This window comes from Asparagus officinalis, chromosome 1 (assembly GCF_001876935.1).
Source record: "Asparagus officinalis chromosome 1, Aspof.V1, whole genome shotgun sequence".
NCBI lineage: Eukaryota > Viridiplantae > Streptophyta > Magnoliopsida > Asparagales > Asparagaceae > Asparagus > Asparagus officinalis.
The window spans coordinates 17795408-17814055 of record NC_033794.1 but is presented as its reverse complement, the minus strand read 5'-3'; the positions used below and the strand labels follow the sequence as shown (position 1 = coordinate 17814055).

General features: G+C 36.0%; 1 protein-coding gene across 2 annotated transcripts in view; it reads right to left on the bottom strand.

Moving 5' to 3' along the window:
• The window catches only part of LOC109819968 (splicing factor U2af large subunit A-like), a 24620-nt gene extending 8891 nt beyond the window's left edge, over positions 1-15729 (bottom strand). The window contains exons 1-13 of one of the 2 annotated variants that reach the window (XM_020385996.1): positions 15551-15729; positions 13998-14167; positions 13411-13518; positions 11715-11782; positions 11089-11159; positions 10945-10989; positions 10808-10867; positions 2914-2974; positions 1618-1730; positions 1024-1139; positions 757-855; positions 289-364; positions 103-191 (exon numbers count right to left, since the gene is read on the bottom strand). In XM_020385996.1, the coding sequence (XP_020241585.1) occupies positions 103-191; positions 289-364; positions 757-855; positions 1024-1139; positions 1618-1730; positions 2914-2974; positions 10808-10867; positions 10945-10989; positions 11089-11159; positions 11715-11782; positions 13411-13518; positions 13998-14167; positions 15551-15598 (1124 nt within the window). In that variant the 5' untranslated portion in view covers positions 15599-15729. The remainder of the gene's footprint in view (positions 1-102; positions 192-288; positions 365-756; positions 856-1023; positions 1140-1617; positions 1731-2913; positions 2975-10807; positions 10868-10944; positions 10990-11088; positions 11160-11714; positions 11783-13410; positions 13519-13997; positions 14168-15550) is intronic. The other variant, XM_020385988.1, reaches the window with a different exon arrangement.

The window sequence follows — 18648 nt, the reverse complement described above, 5'->3', positions numbered from 1 at the left end:
TTCTTGGAATTTAATACAAACCAGCATACACAGTAAGAACACATCACACTGAATGATGGTAGGTACTGTTAGTAACATGCAGTTGCAAGTATAGAAACAAACCTAGCAGTAGCACGACGGACAGTTAATGTCTTGTCTCCCATCTTTAGCCCATTAAGAGCAGCACAAGCAATATCAGTCACAGATGGATCCTATATTGGAGGCAGGTTATGACAATAAAACCAAAATGAGAAGAAAAGAACATAAAAGAAAAGGAAACCCATCATCAATCAATTGGATGCATGCTACCTGATAGACACAAAATCCATAACCCTTGGAGTTCCCTGTGTCTCTGTCTTTGACAATGTCAAATCCACGCAGGGGTCTACAACCAATAAATGCCATCCAGTTAGAGTCATAGTGGATAAATTTATACATGCTTACTGAACCATGCATCACGTTCTCTCTGAAATCTAAGATACTTTTTCATGCAAATATTTCACAATAATATAATGATGGATAAGTATTAATCATGAAAAAACAATATTATCACCATCCACAATTTAAATACACAATCCATCATCACTGTGCACAGGGGAGTGCAATAAACGGCATCGTATTTTCTGCACAGAGAATTATGCAATATTTTGCTATATAAACTAAATAAAAGGCTTCCTGAATTTTGACAAGCAGGATACATGGTGGAAGTGCAATCTCTCAAACGAGTCAGGAACTGGAATATAAATTTATTGAAAAATTTTCTGTGAAAACTCATACCCAAAAGATTCAAGTAGCTCCCTTATTTGTCCATCTGTGAAGTAATATGGCAAACCACCTACAAAAATGCGTTCAGGTCCCTCAGCTCCACCAAGAGCACTGTCACAAGAAACATTGAGAGAAACATAAATAATATTCTTCTGTAATCACATGAACTATACATAAGAAACATGAATAAGCTATGTGCAATGTGTCCCTATTAAAGAATGAAATTCTGAGCAAAACAGTAAATATCATAAATGCTGGCTCAAGAGACTGCTCACTTACCCTGGTGTGAGACCAACAGCAGCTAGGTTTAGATAAGGACTTGGTTGGCTAGGTCCAAGTGTTGCCGCCAATGAAGGATTGTAGTCAGTGGGTCTTCTAACTCTCACTGAAACCCCCTGTCAAAATATCAGAAACAAACCATAAATTCTAGAGTCATAGGTTAACACGCCAACAAGGATTAACACTTGGATTTGAACAGCACAACTAGCTTAGCAACTTCATGTTAGAAAACAGTTCTAACTAGTATATCTTGAGTTATGATATGATTGATCACAAAGAGCAAGAGGAATGCCAGACCATTTATTATGATGTTTCCACCAAAGATAATGACTACAAGTGAAATAAGCCAAATACATGAAGAAAAAAGGTAGGAAACTTATGATGCTTCTCAGCTATCAAACGAGTGAAATTGCCAAACAGATGTGCAATGAATTAGCCAGTGACTCCGCATAATCTATGTAAATTAAAAACTTTTAATCCAAACAGAAACTCGTAAGCATTTAAAAGAAGAAATGATTTGAGATGTATGTTTACTCTTTTCATGCCAAAAACAACACAAAGTGTCTAGAGGCAGCCCGTCAAAAAGTTACTTACCTCAAATATGATCCCATCCAAGGCCATTGCATTACTCGCTTCCTCCACTGATCTCATCTCCACAAAAGCAAACTTCTTTTCATGATTTATGTATACATTAACAACAGCATCACCTGAGAGAACAGATAATCAAGTTTAAACATTTATTTGCTATAGAACTATTTTGAGGTGCGAGGAAACATGCAGAATGCGCAAAAGGCTGCAAAGAAACTGTAGCACAATCCAGCTTTACAGTGGACAAACTTTTGTTAAAGTTTAAGACTAATATCAGCAGCAACTCTACGACAGCAAAGGAATAAAATAATTGGTTAAAACTATGTAGGGTATCACACATCTTGTTTGTGACATAGGATATGAAAATCTCCTGCCATGACGGAATAAAGAGCTCGTCAGGATTACACTGCAAGGTAGCTTCGTCCATTAAATAATAGTAAATACAGCAATGGTTTCTGGTTTTCTGATGGAAGTTTGTAATCATTGTCATGTATTGCCTGTCTACATGTCCTGTTCACTTAGGTTTTTGGATCGGCATATGCTTTAAAGTCGAATGTAGTTCTCTATAACAGTCTATCATCATTCCCTTTATCTATCGCACTTAGTCTAGCAGAAGTTAAAGGGCTCGATCATTGGTGACACAATCTTTTACTACATTATCTTATAGCAAAAAAATGTAGAAACAGCTTCTGGAATGCCACTGACCTAGGATTAATAGTGAGGCTCTCTCCCTCATACAGTCACAATTATAACAATTTCGAGAGTTCATGACCAGTCAAGAAGTCAAAGGATTTCAAACAAATAATCTTCGACACTATTCCCAGAAAAAAAGGAAAAAGAAGTCCTACAAGGCTACAACTGAGGTAAGGAAGTATCACCCAGCTAACTGGTTGGCTTCTAATCAATGATGCAAATATAGACAAAGACTACAGTGTAACCCCTGCACTTATTTTGCCAATACACTCATTCTAGCAATAAACTCAAGCAATTAAGTGATTTATTAACTGGCAGACTATGACAAACCATATTTACACCTTAAATACCAGCCAACTATTATTTTCATATACCACCTCTTCTGTCTATTATAGAAAGTGATAGAAACCGCCTTAAAATTGCATGAGCTCAATCTCTTCATCAAAAGACACAAACACAATGCAAGCTATGGGGTGCATACCCAGATGCATCCAATATGGCATAGTTATATTTACAACTAGAGCAAGCATGTTAAGATTCTGATACTGTGGGGGAATACAAGAATGCATAAAAAATAGATGAAGAAATATTTCAACAATTTATACACACCTTGGCCAGCTGAATTTCCCCCTATACTGGACATAATTTGGCTAAAAAATGTAGCAATTGTCTGTTCAATAACCCAGAACAAAATAAAATTGATATTAGAAAACTGACAGATGAAGTAAACATCAGAATAAGACCCCAAAGACTTAAACAGCTAAATTTGATAAAAACAGTCATGATCATGGGAAGAAAGCATGCTCTAAAATTAGGAACTGTAAATCCTGCATGAGTGTTAGGTCAAAGTAAAAATATTTAAAAAGTGGACCTCATAACACATCATAGCAACTATAAAAATGATAGTTCACAAACATATGAAAACATTATTTGCAACTTCGGAAGAGTAGCTATTCTTGCTGGTTGCATCTAACAGCTGCTTTAGGATTATTATATCAAGCCAATTTGTGATTTAATAAACACATAAAGCATCTGACTTATTAAAAGATGAATATTATACTAAGTAAATTTTCAATGTTACAGTAAAAAAAAATAAACAGTGCATAGAACATAAGGCTAAACTACCAATTTGACATTTAAAAAAGACCCGTTTTACCACATTGGTATTTAAAATATCTCCGACGACGTTTTGGTATTTAAAGTGGGTTTAAGTTGGCATATGGGTCCAAAATGTGGCCGGAGTTAAATCTTTTGGTGAAACCCCTCACGTGACCATCACGTGTCCCTTAATGACTGTTATAAAATGCTAATATGGTAAGGATTAGTGACGTGGATTTCATTAACTGATTTTTGGAGGGAATAAAAAGCGGGGATGAAACAAAGAACTAGCGCACAACAAATTTGGGGAAAATTCAGGTTGGGGTTTCTTTGGCTGAGATGAGATAGGCAAAACTGATTCTGGAGATCTCAAGGATATCCTCTTCAAGCTCAAGCGCGCAGTCAAGGAGGAGCGTCGATGGCGAGAATAATGGAATGGCTGCAGGATTCAACAAGTCGCACTTCATTCAAAAATGAAATGAAGAAGCAAAAATTGAGGGGGTAAAGAAGTGTAAGTGTGGGTTCGATTGCATCTATCTAGCCTCTTTCACTTCAGAAAATCCAAGCAGAAGGTTCGACAGATGCCAAAAGGTGAGTTTGAGTTCAATTTGATTTTTATTTGGGTAATTTTTTTATTTTCTAAAATTTTGTTTCAACTAAATGTTCAGAATATTGGTTGTGGATTGTGGGAGTGGTATGACCCACCAATGTGCAAAGTTGCTGCTAATTTAGTGTCTCTTCCAAGAGATGAAATTATGAAGTTGAATTGCCATATGAATAAACTTGATGAATTGTCTAAAAACAGGAGCAATACTCTACATTCGTACGTTCGTCAAAATCCTCAGTTAATGTAAGAGATCAATAGATGTGAAGAGGAGAACAACATATTTAAGAAGGTGATTAGGTACCAAAATGAAACTGTAGCTAGTTTGGAAGAGATTAGCAGATTAAGAGATGCTTTTATTTTACAGAAAAGTTCTCTTAAATTGTACAAGTGTGCTACTTTGATGTTAGTTATGTTGTTCTTGTTGTATTTGAGTGGTTAATATAATAGTGTTTAATGTAATGTTTAATGTAGCGGTGTTATATTTATGCTGTTCTCATTAAATGAAATGCTTATTGAACAAAAGAATGCTTATTGAGTAAACGAAGTTGATGTGCTTATTGACAATATTATATGCAAATTTAGCAGCATTTTGTCTATAATTTTGTTGCAAAAATACTCTGTCACACAAACCTGCACAAACGTGATCCATATAAACCATCCATAACAAACAAGTATATATAACAAAAAACATCCAGAATTTGTCCAAACATAGTACAAAGTATATATAATAAAAAACAAGCCAAAAACAATGGCATTAACATTGCCATTTTAAAATACATGTCTCATTATAGAAATTACAAGATTTAACTCCCCTCCCACTTAGTGTATTCCTCATTATTGTTGAGTAGAAGGTTGTGATTGTTGATTTTGGTCTACAATTTCAGATGCACTTTGACTTTCATTCATCACAATATATAATTGACTAGCAGTTGGATCCATGAAAACCATCTCACCATGTTCTCCTTGCTAAACACCAAAGCCTTAAGGTACTCTTTATTGTCTTTGCTAAACACCAAAGCCTTAAGGTACTCTTTATTGTCTGCTCCTCCCACTTCCACCACCTCTACTTCTTCCTTGTCCTCTTCCTCTAATAGCATCTGTTGTCTGAGATTGAGCTTCATCTTTGCAAACTAAAAATAAAGTTAACTTAAGCATATATCTTACAACAGACTAATAACTGTGTTTCAACTTTACATTGTTGTGCATTTTCACCCATTATAGACATGTTTCTGATAAACAACTGGGTTTTAGGAATTGGATTAGTTGTCAAATTATCTGTTGATAAACCAACTCTAGTTTTGCTTCCTCTTGACCTTCCTCTTTTTCTTTGTTGACTTGAATCAGTAGTGGGATTGGTCTGAGCTTGTGCATCATGTTCATGTTGGATTGAAGGTATTTGATTTCTTAGTGGTGCAAGTGGACAATGTCTGATTGAATGCTCACTGGAATGGCAATGACTACATCTTTGTGGGATTCCTTGCCTTGATGCTTTAGAAGTGCTGCGTAAACCTTCAGATGGGGTCTCTCATTCTAGCTGTTTTTGGTCTTCTTATCTTCCTTTTAGCAATATTTGGAGACGGTATCATACCTTCCGCTTCCTTGTCCTAGTATTTGTAGCCTTCCATTGAGCCCAACAAATGTTTATAAATAAGTAGCATTCACTCTTATATCAATATGATACATATTCCTCTGGTTTACTCCTCAGGAATAAAATTGCACTTACAACATGTGTGCAAGGAATTCCTGTCAACTCCTATACCCTACAAGAACATGTCCTCTTGCCTATGTCAAGTTTATGGCTTACATGTTTATGGATCACTTCAAAACCATCCTCATTTGTTGAGCCATTCAAACGTACTTCACAATTAATATGTTCATTATAAGTCTCTTCCAATTTTTTATGCACTCTAGGGGCTATTCCACCAACAAATTTATATAATAGCATCTTTTTTTTTGCAGCCTCTCCATCAAAGATAGCCTAATATCCTCTAACATAGATATTATAGGCTTAAATCTTGCAAGTAAAATAAAAGAGTTGAAAGTTTCAGACATATTGTTATCCAGGGAGTCACATAGGCTATGGGTCTTAAAATGAGACTTGCAAATTGTACGAGGGTCCCTATCCAATGAAATCATCATATGTCTTCTCTGAAAGAGCCCTCAGTTTGGATGCTTCATATGCAAATTCTCCCATTGTCGCTGCTTTTGTACATTTCAAAAATTGCCATTGCAAAACCAATGTGAGCCTTTCTCCAGTTAGAATATATGTGCCTTGCACATTGTTTATGCTCTATTTCTAGCCATATTTCATGAATGGCAGGTACAAGGCCCTATCAAGTAAGAACATATATAAACTGTCAATATCTTGATAAATCTAGCAATAATTTTAAGATAAAATCTAAATTATATCATACATTTTGTTGATCTGACATCACAGTCCATCCTTGACCATCCCTCATTTCGAAATATGCATTCAAACAACTAAGAAACTATTGCCAAGAGTTCTTATTTTCTCCCTCAACTATAGCCTATGCAATTGGAAACATGTGGTTGTTTTCATCTCTCCCAACAACACTTAGTAACTTTCCTCCACATGAATGCTTAAGAAAACATCCATCTAAGCAAAAAACCTCCTATAACCATGTAAGGAACCCAATCTCATTGCTTTAAAACATATATAAATTCTCATGAATACAACTGTTCCGGTTCTGAATCATGGACCTTTAGAACAGCTCTAGTGCCTTCATTTGTTTTGCAGAACTTTCTTATGTAGGGCTTGAGCAATCCATACTGCCTTTGCATTAAGCTATGCATAGCATTGAGTGCCTTGTCATTAGCCCTTGCATATTTCCCTTCATTTACATTTACACCAAAATTTATTCTCATATCAACAACGATCTCCCTTGGCTTCATGTTAGGATTCTTTAATAGTTGGTCTAGGTAAGTTTGAGCAATCCAATTCTCAGTTATTAGTCTATTCTTGAATGTCCTATTGCATATGTGTAGGGGATATATGCTTGATTTGGCATGCCATCCTATCTATGAGATCTGCTTCAGCAGTCAACTCCCAATTGCACAAATAGCATCAATATGAATCCTCTTTTTTATTTTTCATATAGACCAAACATAGCGTTTTTGCATAGAATACATGAGTATAGCTTCTTTCAATACCTTTCTTGAAGTGAATCTCAATCCAGATTCTAGCTCCACCTTTTTCATGTCTACATCCTCATTGAATAACTTGTACTTTATTGGCTCCTTTATTTTTTTCTTCCTTCTAAGGAAAACTACTGCTTCATCTTCACTTGGTTCCAAAGCATCATCATCAGCACTATCTCTCAGATCTGATTCATATCCTCCTCTATAAGATGTTCAGTATTTAGGCTATTTTGCATTGCTTGGTATTGCTCTTTTTGCTCTAGGACCACCTACAATCAAACCCTCAATATCATCATCATATTGCATTTGATTTGGTTCTGTTGGTTGTTCTGTAATTGCTTTCGTTAGCTGTTCTGGAATTATTTCTGTTGATTGTTCTGCATTTGATCTGTTGCTCTTTCTTGATTTGCTTCTGTTTCTTCATTTGCTTTATAATGTTGTTCCAATTTTGGTGCATTTGGCTGATCTGCATTTCGTTCACTAGGCTGCTCTGCATTTCCTTAAGGATGTTGTGCATGTGCATGATGTTGTGCATGTTCTTAACTTGGCTCATTTGCTTGTCTTGGATCTATTCCACTTAGCTGATCCTTTTTAATCCTTGCACCAGAATTGAAAGCTACGTTACCCTTCTGCGATGCTAACAGGGTAATATTTCTTTCTCTCATCTCATGAAGCTTTTCATGATCACTATGCAATGTCTTTTCTATTTCACTATCAATTAAGACACTATCACTTTCATATCCCTTTGGGAAGCTAATATATTAGCTTTAAGTTTAGAATGACCTTCATCAGTCATCACCTTTTTCCCCCTTCTACTTCTAGAGTTTTCAACCAACTCATCATCATCTACCACTTCAGTTGAGTCAATTTTGTATGTTTCATCCTCTACTGAGTCATCATCATTAGTAGAGGATGCATTTTGATCAAGATTAGTTTGAGTGACAATATTTCTCCCCTTTTTACCTCTTGATAATACTTTCTTCCTTTTATGTTTTCTTTCTCATAGGGGTTGTCCTCTTTCTCTTAGGGGTTTATCTTCTTTTTCTTTCTCCCTCTGAAGCCACTAGATTTTTTAGGAGTGCACTCATTACTCATTAGGGTCAGGAACTTCTTGCTGATTAGCTTGCATTGGAGGATCTTCAACTAGAGGAATATCCACTTCAATAGCTTAATCAACAAAAATGATCTGCAAAAACTTCAATTACTCTCTCCTTACTTGCATATGCCTTAAATTTTGCTAAGTCTGTATCTAAGAGAAGAGACGTGATGGCTCCAACACCACCACCAAGTATTCCATACCACAAAGTGAAAGCATCACTATACTCATACTCTCGAATTTTTTCTCTCAACAAGTTTATTGACAGAATGTCTTCCGTAATGAATTGCACGTTAAATGAGCCACTAATGTGCTCTTCTGACATTAGAAACTCAAAAGAACCACCATGTCTAAATTTAACCATAATATTCTCACTCATCTGCATGATGAACAAAAACATAAATGAATTACAACCACAATCACATTCTGCTTCAAATCTTACAAAACCCCTAATTTTTTGAAAAATCCACTTCGATGTCATTCACATAAACATCTCTTTTCGATGATGATGATCTCGCACTTGCTGGTTCTAAGACACCGCTTTCATTATCCCACCATAAAATCTTCAGCGAGACCACTAGCAACTGCAAGTTTGGCCACAATCTCCCTAACCACCGCTCTGCTCGGTCGATCTTTTGAAATGCATGAGGATGGGGCGATCTGTCAAATTTAGGGCTTTTGATCTCCAAAAATCGGTTATTTAGGTCACGTGAGCGATACATGATCAGTTAATTAAATCCACATCACTAATCTTTGCCACATCAGTATTTTATAACGGTCATTAAGGGCCACGTGATGATCACATGAGGAGTTCCGTCGGAAAATTTAACTCCGGCCAAAATTTGGACCCATGTGCCAGCTTAAACCTACTTTAAATACCAAAACATCATCAAAGATATTTTAAATACCAATGTGGTAAAATGGATCTTTTTTAAATGTCAATTTGGTAGTTTAGCCTAGAACATAACTAACAAATAACCAACGCCTACCATTATCCACTCGTACATAAAGAAGATAAGAGTTGCAACAATCTATGAAATAGTAATATGTACAACAAATAGTAAATAAAATCATAGTGCTCATAAGTAAACAAGAATCAGTTGTCGTTTATCATGATATTACAATCATACATATCAAATATAATACAGCAAAGCTATCTTTAGAACAACAAAAGAAATGAAGGAGTTCACAGAGGCATTAACAGAGCAAAAAAAGATATAGATTACAGATCTCCAATTATTCATCATGATATAAAAACCTAAACAAGCACCATTAAGGCTGGTAGGACCTAACTTAGATAATGGTGACTAGGATTATGACTGGAAATAAGATTATGGCGGGGTTGCTACCGATGCTACTGGAAAAAGAAAGAATTGGAAGTCCAAAGGAGAAAGAAACGAAAGTCCAAGGGGTTGACAGATACAATGAGTAGAAACCACCAAAAAGATCCGGCTTCCTGGTTAGCTGGAGGCGGCGAGTGAATTGGACAGTAAGAGGGAAGAATCCAGTTGCATTATGGGAAGATCTCAAGCAACTACAAGGAAGATGGTATACAAGCAACCAAGTGTTTTTACTTTTTTGTTCATGCTTTTCAAAAGGTTGAAGATCTAGATTTTGGAATCCAGCTTCACCGATCTAACAGGTGTGTCGGGTAAAACTAAAGGTCATTGTTGATTGTTATGACTACCACATGATGAACATCAAAGTGCAAACCTCCCAAATCCTACTCATGCAGTTCTGAGAAACTTAAATGCTGTAAAGAAGATGATAGACCAACTAAAACAAGATCCCGTCGACAAAGAGGATCACTTAAGTCATTGTTCAAACTTTCCACCTGAGAAGCATCAAAGTCGAAACCTCCCAATCTTAGTCATGAAGTTCTGAGATCACCTTAAACCTTGAATCCTCTAAAGAAGATGTAACTAAAATAAAATCCCACTGACAACGAGGATTATTATTTATTAATGCTCAAAAGTGAAACCCATATAATACCCAAGAAAGCACAATGAGATCAGCATAAAACACAGCAAAATAACTCAACAGAACTCATAAAGTAGAAAAAAACATTGTATAGAAAAAGACTATAATGTTTAACTTTCATTAACCTGGTTACATATCACAATTAAAACATCCTTTAAATTACGAATAATAAATTTATAAGAACATTAAAAGATAACCTCGTTTATCAAATAAATGATAAAGAAATGTTCTTTCATAGGAAAAGGAAGCAAATATAAAGCAAAGAGAGCAGAGAGAGAAAGCAGAACAGAAGGCCAAAAAAATCACTGCATGAGAAAGAGCATCAACAAGGCATTACCAATACTAGAAGAAAAAATCCTCAGACATCTATGTGTGGAAGAAAGTTAAAATCATGTGGCTTGTCGAAAATCATCAAAAGGACATCAATAGCGTCACTATCGGCTCCTGATATATGACAAGTCATATTCTAACTGAATACCTGATGTTTTCATCATGCAAATTGTTGTCTGATATAAAGAGACATGACAGGACTAACTATAGCTAGAATGACAAAGTTACATCACCTGTTCATTTGCCATGGGAGGAAGGCCACCAACATATACCCGTCGCGCATGTCTTGTTGCCTGTAGACATTTTACTGTGTATTTTATGTATGGAATGAATAAAGAACAGAAGCAAAATACATATACACCAAAACTACCTGCTGAGTCATTGATTGTGCTGGCATCATTGGAAAGGATCCAAACTATGGGGAGGGAAGTTGCATTAGTTTATACCGTACATTAACAAGAGGGAAGTCATAGATGAAACAAAAGTCACCAGTGTAGACATTACTCTAGACTACCTGTTGGGCAGCAAGAGGAACCATGGGAGTAAACAGACCAGTCATTGGTTGAGGAACATTAGGCAGCTCACCTGAATTAGTAATGGACGAGTAAAATTGGAACCAAGGAACATTCAAAAGTTCTCGCTACAAAACAATCATCCAAACTAGTGAAGTCCACATTATTGGGGAGATTGTCCATTTGAATGATAACAATTTTCATAAATGACATCAAATGGAAGTATGAAACAAATCCAACTACAGGCACCAAAGAAAATCTGTAGGTCTACCGAAAGGCAATGCTTTCCCGCTGATCACGAACAAGATCCAGCAAATCAGTGCAGTTCCTTGTTATCTACAGGCCACTGGGTAGCACTGTAGGACATGTAGCCCAAGATTGTCTTCTTTACCCAAGCGAAAACACAATCACAAACAAACAAACACACACACACAACAGCCGACAACATAAGATTCCTTAGTTTCTGCATGAAGCTACTAAGTAAATATAATTTTGATAGAAACAGAACATAAAAAAGGATCTATAGCTACTAATAGAGCAAAAGTGGATGTGGAAACTACTAGATGATATAACCGCATCGCACTTGTAGCTCAACAAAATAAAGGAACTGCAAAGAATATATCCTGACCTGCAACAGCAGCACTAGGCAGCACAGTGGCACCAGGAGGAGCCATGTCAAACCCACTTGTCCTTTTGCTATAAAAGAAAAAAGGGAAAGTATAAATTAAGAATATCTCCGATAAAACTCATCAACTCATGATGCCAAGATTTTAACAGGGAGAATATCAAACAGGTCTTCAACTCTATCAGTAAATTGTTACTCTACATAAGTTTGCAGTAGTAAATATGCAGCATCATGATAAATCACAGAATCAGCTAATGAGATTCTATTGATTTTTATAGTAATACTTTTCATTATTAAAGAAAGCATTAATTGAAATTTCAAATCGGCGTATAAAATATCAGCCAATATGTCAATATATCGGGTTTTGCAGAGCCCGCAACAATATTTGCAGATTTATAGTGTTTTTTGATATATTGGCTGATATCCGATATATCCCGAATCCGCAATATTGGCTAATATTGGATTTTTTAAAGGTTTTTTTGGGTTTGGCTTTGGTTTGGGGTTCCTGACCCGACCCGAATACCAAATAAAACTCTCCATTTGCTTCAGCAATCACAGATTCACAATCAAACTCAAAAACATCCTAACCCTTATTTCGGCGCTCACCTCTCTCTTCCTCTCCGCAAGTAAGCTCCACCTCTCTTTCCACCCTCTCTCTCCCCCCTCTATCCCTCTCCCCCTTTCACTTTATGCCCTCTCTCCCCATGCTCTCTCTCTCTCCCCCTCCCCCTCTCTCTCTCTTCCTCACTCTCTCTGCCCTCTCAGTCTCTCTCCTCCTCTCTTTTCGAGTAGTCTCCCTCAGCTCTCTTTTTATCTTCTCTTCCTCCACCCCTTTCTCTATCTCTCTCTACCCCTCTGATCTCTCTCTACGTCTTTTTTAATGTTATGCACTTAGAACGTTTTATGATGCAATCCAAAAGAAAGTTTCGACAATATGTTAGTCATCCTAAAGATATATTATGATGCAATTTCTTTCGTTTACTAAATATGTTTAGATTACATATAAAATGGTATATTATGCATGAACATCATCCAATATGTCACCTTAATATTTACTAAATATCCTGATATATCCCCGATTTCTGCAATCTGATATGGATTTTGGTCGTTCGATACGTGATATCCAATATTTAAAATAATGCTTCAAAACCATTTTCTTTTGCAGTTTTTTATGGTTCATTGGTATCCAGTTCGTAGCCATAATTTGGATTCAAATTTGCTTCGGAAAGTATGAATATTAGTTCAAAATCTAAAGCAACATCTAAATTGGAACCAGCATATTGCAAGAGAGGGTAAAAAACTTAAAAACTAGTCATATAACCCTACTCTCTACTTCTATACATCGAAACAAAAAAATATGATGCGCTCTAAATTGAATAGAAAAGACAAATGCTAAGTACAATTTTATCTATGTAGTGCCAACTACAAGTTTTAACTATTCACCATGTTGAGCTTGTGGTACAAAATTATCTACTTGCCTAGATAATGTTGATGATGTAGTCTTTTAGAAACTATTACAGATCAGAGAAAACTCAAGAGATAAATAGAGAGATTACATCATAGAATTGCTGAAATTCCATGAGCTTGAGATGGAGAGGTAGAAACCTTAAAAGTACTGCTCTATATCGCCAAATTTCTCATGAAAATTAGCATGAGAAAATTTGCAATAAGTTAAAAAAATGAAAAACCAAACAACTACCTTTTCGCAGGTGAATGTGAACGTGATCGAGATCTATTTCTAGATCTTTCTTTCGAGAGAAAACTATGCCCATGTCTTCTATCTCTATTATGATCATTGTCCTGGTACCTGAAGAAGATGAGCAGAACTCTATAAAGATACAAAAAGATACAAAAGCATGAGAATTACATTAATTTAACATTTCATAGATTTAGTTGTATAGGAAATGGTCTCTTATGAATTTCAGACTCTGCAGCATATAAGTAGAGTGATTCGCTAGCCACAGTAAAGGGAAGGAACTGTCAGTTAATGAGAAACAAAAACATCAGGATTAAAGTAACCATTGGCCACTACTGTTCACTAGTAGGAACTTCAAAGTAACCTCCCAACTTGTTAAAGAGAAGGTTTTACTAAAAAAAGGAAATGACAATATTTCTTTAGGTATATAAATCCAAATATCTTGTAATATAGGTCATGAAGCAAACTCACATAGAAAATGAGTTGCTGGCCGAAGAATTTAAATTGTTATGATAATAAAGAACAATTTAATGAGAAATTAGATGCAGGAGAAACAACGTGTGCCCATTTATTACTATAGCCAACATTACCGCCCATTATTTCGACTGTGATGATGGTCATTGTCTTCATATCTGTCTCTTCCTCTGTCATCCTTTCTATCTTTGTGGTTCTCTCGATGATGGCGTTCACGATCTCTTCCCCTGTCTCTTTTGCTCTCCCTCATCCTAGACATGTCTTGCTCAAACCCTCGGGAACTATGCTGAAAACGTTTCAACAAGAAAATGAACTAATTAAGCTAAATAATCTAATAACTGCAACGCAACATCAAATTAATAATTTTACCAGAGAGCTTACATATAGAATTCTCAAATAGCACATAAGCCTGTCTTTTTTGTTGCTTTGTAATTCCTGAGCAGGATATTGAGCATAGATTATTTCTTGCTTATATCTGAGTTAAAGGATATGACTTTGTGTAATTTTCAATGAATACATTCTAGAAAATTATAAACTCATATCCTTTAAGTCTATGTACAAGCAACAGATAATCTAGAAACCTAATACTAGTTCATTATATAGCACGTAGCACACTCCAAAAGTTTGGGGGTAAAGGCTGAGTCATTGTGCCTACTAATATTCATTATTTAGTACATGCCCAGAGTGATATGAGTTATTCAAGAAACTGTACAGAAAAATTAGTATAATAAAGAAATAAAATAGTGAAGAAACATAAGACAATTTTTTTTCCTAGGATCTAATATTCAAGCTAATGTTAAATTGATAATGATCGGCAGTAAGAGTATAAGCCACCACCATTTGTAAGTAGTATGAATAAATTAAGAAGTGATTCCTACCTGTAGGAATTGAATGCCATTATTGATGATCTGCCGGCAAAAAAGAGAATCCTCACAAAAAAATTGTTTTGGTATTTACTCTATAAGTTGCCTTAAGAATGATCTTGTTCCAGTATTGTGCATTGACGTTTAAAACGCAATTTTGTGCAAGCATTAAAAACTGCATATGTTAAGGTGAAGAGAACCAAGAAATGTACCACCAAGTAACAAGGGCAACATATCTGAGCATCTGCATGCACTTAACACCTATTGTTGTTGGATATAAATAAAATAGTTTTGATAAATGCATAGGAAAATTCTGAAGGCACTATGTCGAAGTTTAATAAACGTGAAGCATTAAACCAAACATAAAATGTCTGATTCCTCCTGCACTAGATGAATAGATACAAGTACAACTGTTATTTTGGCTAACGTTAGCTTTTTATGTTGCAAAAACATTTGGAACTTTGTTCTAAGCAAAAATGAATATTAATACCTTAATTTATGTCCTCCACAAGAAGAAATAAGAGCTAAGCTAACTAGTGCTCTTACCATCAAAATTACTTGGAACCATAAAAGCTACTTTGTTCCAATAATTTGTAATTTTATTCAATTAAATATATACGTACAGAAAACCTAAAATAAGACCAAGCTCAGATGAAATAATGGGGACTATCCTCATCAAAATCGCACCTTTTACGTCAATTCAATTGATTTAACCTCAAAAAACGTCTAATTTTGCTTTAATTTTATAGAAACCATAAATTCCTCGAAAGAATTAGGGCACATTGGATTAAGGAAGAGGATCACACCTTGCGACTTGAGGACCGATCTTCGTAGCGATCCTCGTACCCCGACATCGCTCGTAGGGATTGCTCGCAAAACCCTAACCCTAGAAATTCGAAGGTCTCGATTGCGATCTCGTGACCTCGGTTTCGTGCTGAGATTGGAGTTTTTGGGTGTAACGAGGGAACAAAGAAGAACTAGGTATTGATCGGATCGAAGAGTTCACTCAAGGATTCGGGTGTGGATCGGGTCGGTTCTATGAGATCCATTTGTGTATCCATTTAATTTTTGCAGGTGCATGCTGGAAAGAAGTATTATTTACAAATTTCTAACGGTTTCGGATTTTCATGTAAAATCTATAATGAAAATGGATTTATGTACTCCAATGAATAAGCCTATGCAGATCTCTATAGCCTATAAGATTGAGGGAGTACATCGGCAAGCACCGAGACTCAAAAGTGTACTTGGATTTGATCCCAAAGAAGGAAAATTAAATGACTATATAATAAATTATAGGGAAAAATGCTTCCAGCCCCCAAAACTAATGAAAACAAGCTTCCCCCTCCCAAGACTTTTTCAACGCTCTCAAAACCCCCAAATTCGTAACAAATATGCACTGAGCCCCCAAAACACAAAGACCAAGAGTATTAAAATTTGAAGACCATAATACCCTTTCTCTCTCTTTTTCTTTCTTTATCTGTGATGATTTGAAAGGGTTCCTCCGTCCCTTTCCCCGATGGCGGCCGTCATCATGTCCCTCAGCAGGGTCCCCACCTCCGCGATGAGATTGCCCCCTCTGCCGTCAACCTCGCCGTCACGAGCATCGCCCCGCGCACCGGTATCCTCCCAGGATCCACATCAGCCTCCCCAACCTGGGCCCCACCATAGTAAAGCTGGAGAGAACGAAGCATAGTTAGGGTTTTTGATGAGGAGGTCGAGGGTCATGTTGAGCTCCACGCGGATGGCCGGGAACGTGACACGTGGAGAGACGCCGGTGACGGCGAGGATGAGCAGGAGGAGGTGATGAGCAAGAGGAGGATGACGAAGTTTACGGCGGCGGTCGTGGTGCATGTGCGTCGGATTTTCAAAACCTGGATTTTGTTTTAGGGATACTATTCCTTCATTTCAGCGTAACCTGGATTGGGTGATACTATTCTTTCATTTCAGCGTCAGTCTCTCGGGATCCCTTCTAATTCTGAGTCTAATTCTGGTGAGGATTCTGCTGATGGATCAGGCTCTTCTGATTCTGGAGGTGATGGTGATGATGATGGTGGTGATGGTGCTGGTGGTGACTGACTTGAGTTTCTCTATGTGATGGTTATTTTTGTTTTTTTTTAATGTTCTCTTTTGGAGATGATTGATTTGATAACTCTGTTTTATTTGAGTGTAATAACTCTATGATACTTTGTGGAACAAACTATGTATGGTTTTGTGTGATTTTTTATCTTGTGGACAAATCCATGGTTAGTGCAAAACTATATTGCTTCTAATGCTTATGTGATATTTTGTGGCCTATTGTGTTTAATTTATTTCTTTTATAAATCAATGCATTGTTGAAACAACATTCATAATTTGATGTGCGGTAAATATTTGTTGCCTGTCATGAGTTCTTTGCACTGTTTAGGTTTTGTATATTTATGCAAATCTATGATGCTAAAATGATGTTTTGTTTATCATGTTATGATCAATGCATGGTTAAGACTATAATCATGTTTTTGTTTATAGAATTTGAATTACTTGTATTATTTATGCATATGTTTGATGAAAAGTTGTTGGTTTAGCTCCTGTATGTATGTTCAATAAATGTCACTTAGTCTATTTGACAGGGGGAGCCTTTGACATACAATTCTTTATTTTTTATCTATGCTTATAAGCAGGGGGAGTATTGCTCCTATCTTTCATTTTTCCCTTTTTGATGTTGTCAAAGGGGGAGAAAATACCACATATAGCTTACAAATTGATTCTTTTATATATATATGGTCTTGTTATGATTTACTCTTGTTCTTGGCTTATATGTGGATTATCAGTATATATTTCATATTCATGTATAAATTGTTTGCCATCATCAAAAAGGGGGAGATTGTTGACCCTATAGTTTTGATGATGATTTGACAAACAATTTATTACTAATAAGTTTTCTAGTGTTTTGTGTTTATGTTCTTTTTTCAGGTATTTCAACACGCGTTAATCAAGCGTTAAAGATTCAAGTTCATTTGCGTGGATTTACCTAGGTATATGTTAGTTTACTTACATATATAGTATGATTATATCTAAGCTCAATATATACACTTAACACGATTTTTGACGTTTTCTATCATATAGATGATTTTTCATTAAACGTTGTTAAAATACTTTATCTCATGTTTACAGCTCCTTCATACTTCACTATATACATATATTATATGCACAATATATATATGAATATTTACAAGTCCTATATCAAAGTTCACTTTCATAAAAATTACAGGTTTTCTAAGCATTCTTCAAAAACAGGTAGTTTTCACAAACGAAAATTAATTTTCCAGAAATTCTTTTTCAAACATGTTCATTTCATCATTTAGAAACTTTCCCCAAAGTTTCACTATTTTTGGATGTGATTTGATATTTTTAACGAATTTTCAAAACTGCCCAAAACCTGTCAATTTGTGTATATCAGATTTCGGTCGACCGGTACGGTCGACCGACAATTGTTCTTTTTCTTAGCATAGTTCCAGAGAGCCTTTCGGTCGACCGCACCGGTCGACCGAGAGAATTTCCGGTCGACCGAAAATTCCGTCGGTCGACCGCCAGCTCTAAACCCTGTTTTTTGAGTTGTTTGTGCTTTCCGGTCGACCGGACCGGTCGACCAACAAGTGGTCAAAATGAGCCTAACGGCTAGTTTTTCAAATGGACTTTTTGGTCTTTTACTTATTTCTAGCTGTTGTATTGGGGTGCTATATATACTCCATTGCTGCTCTTCTTCTCTAACATCCAAAAAATCCAAGTTTGTTGTTTAACAAGTTATTAATCGCGTTTAAGAGCTGTTTAAGAGTTGTTTCATCAATCTGTTTTCAAGAGAAGTTTTTCTACAACAAGAAGAGGCTTTCAAACCCTATTGGAATCATCATTTCTTCAACTCTTCTTG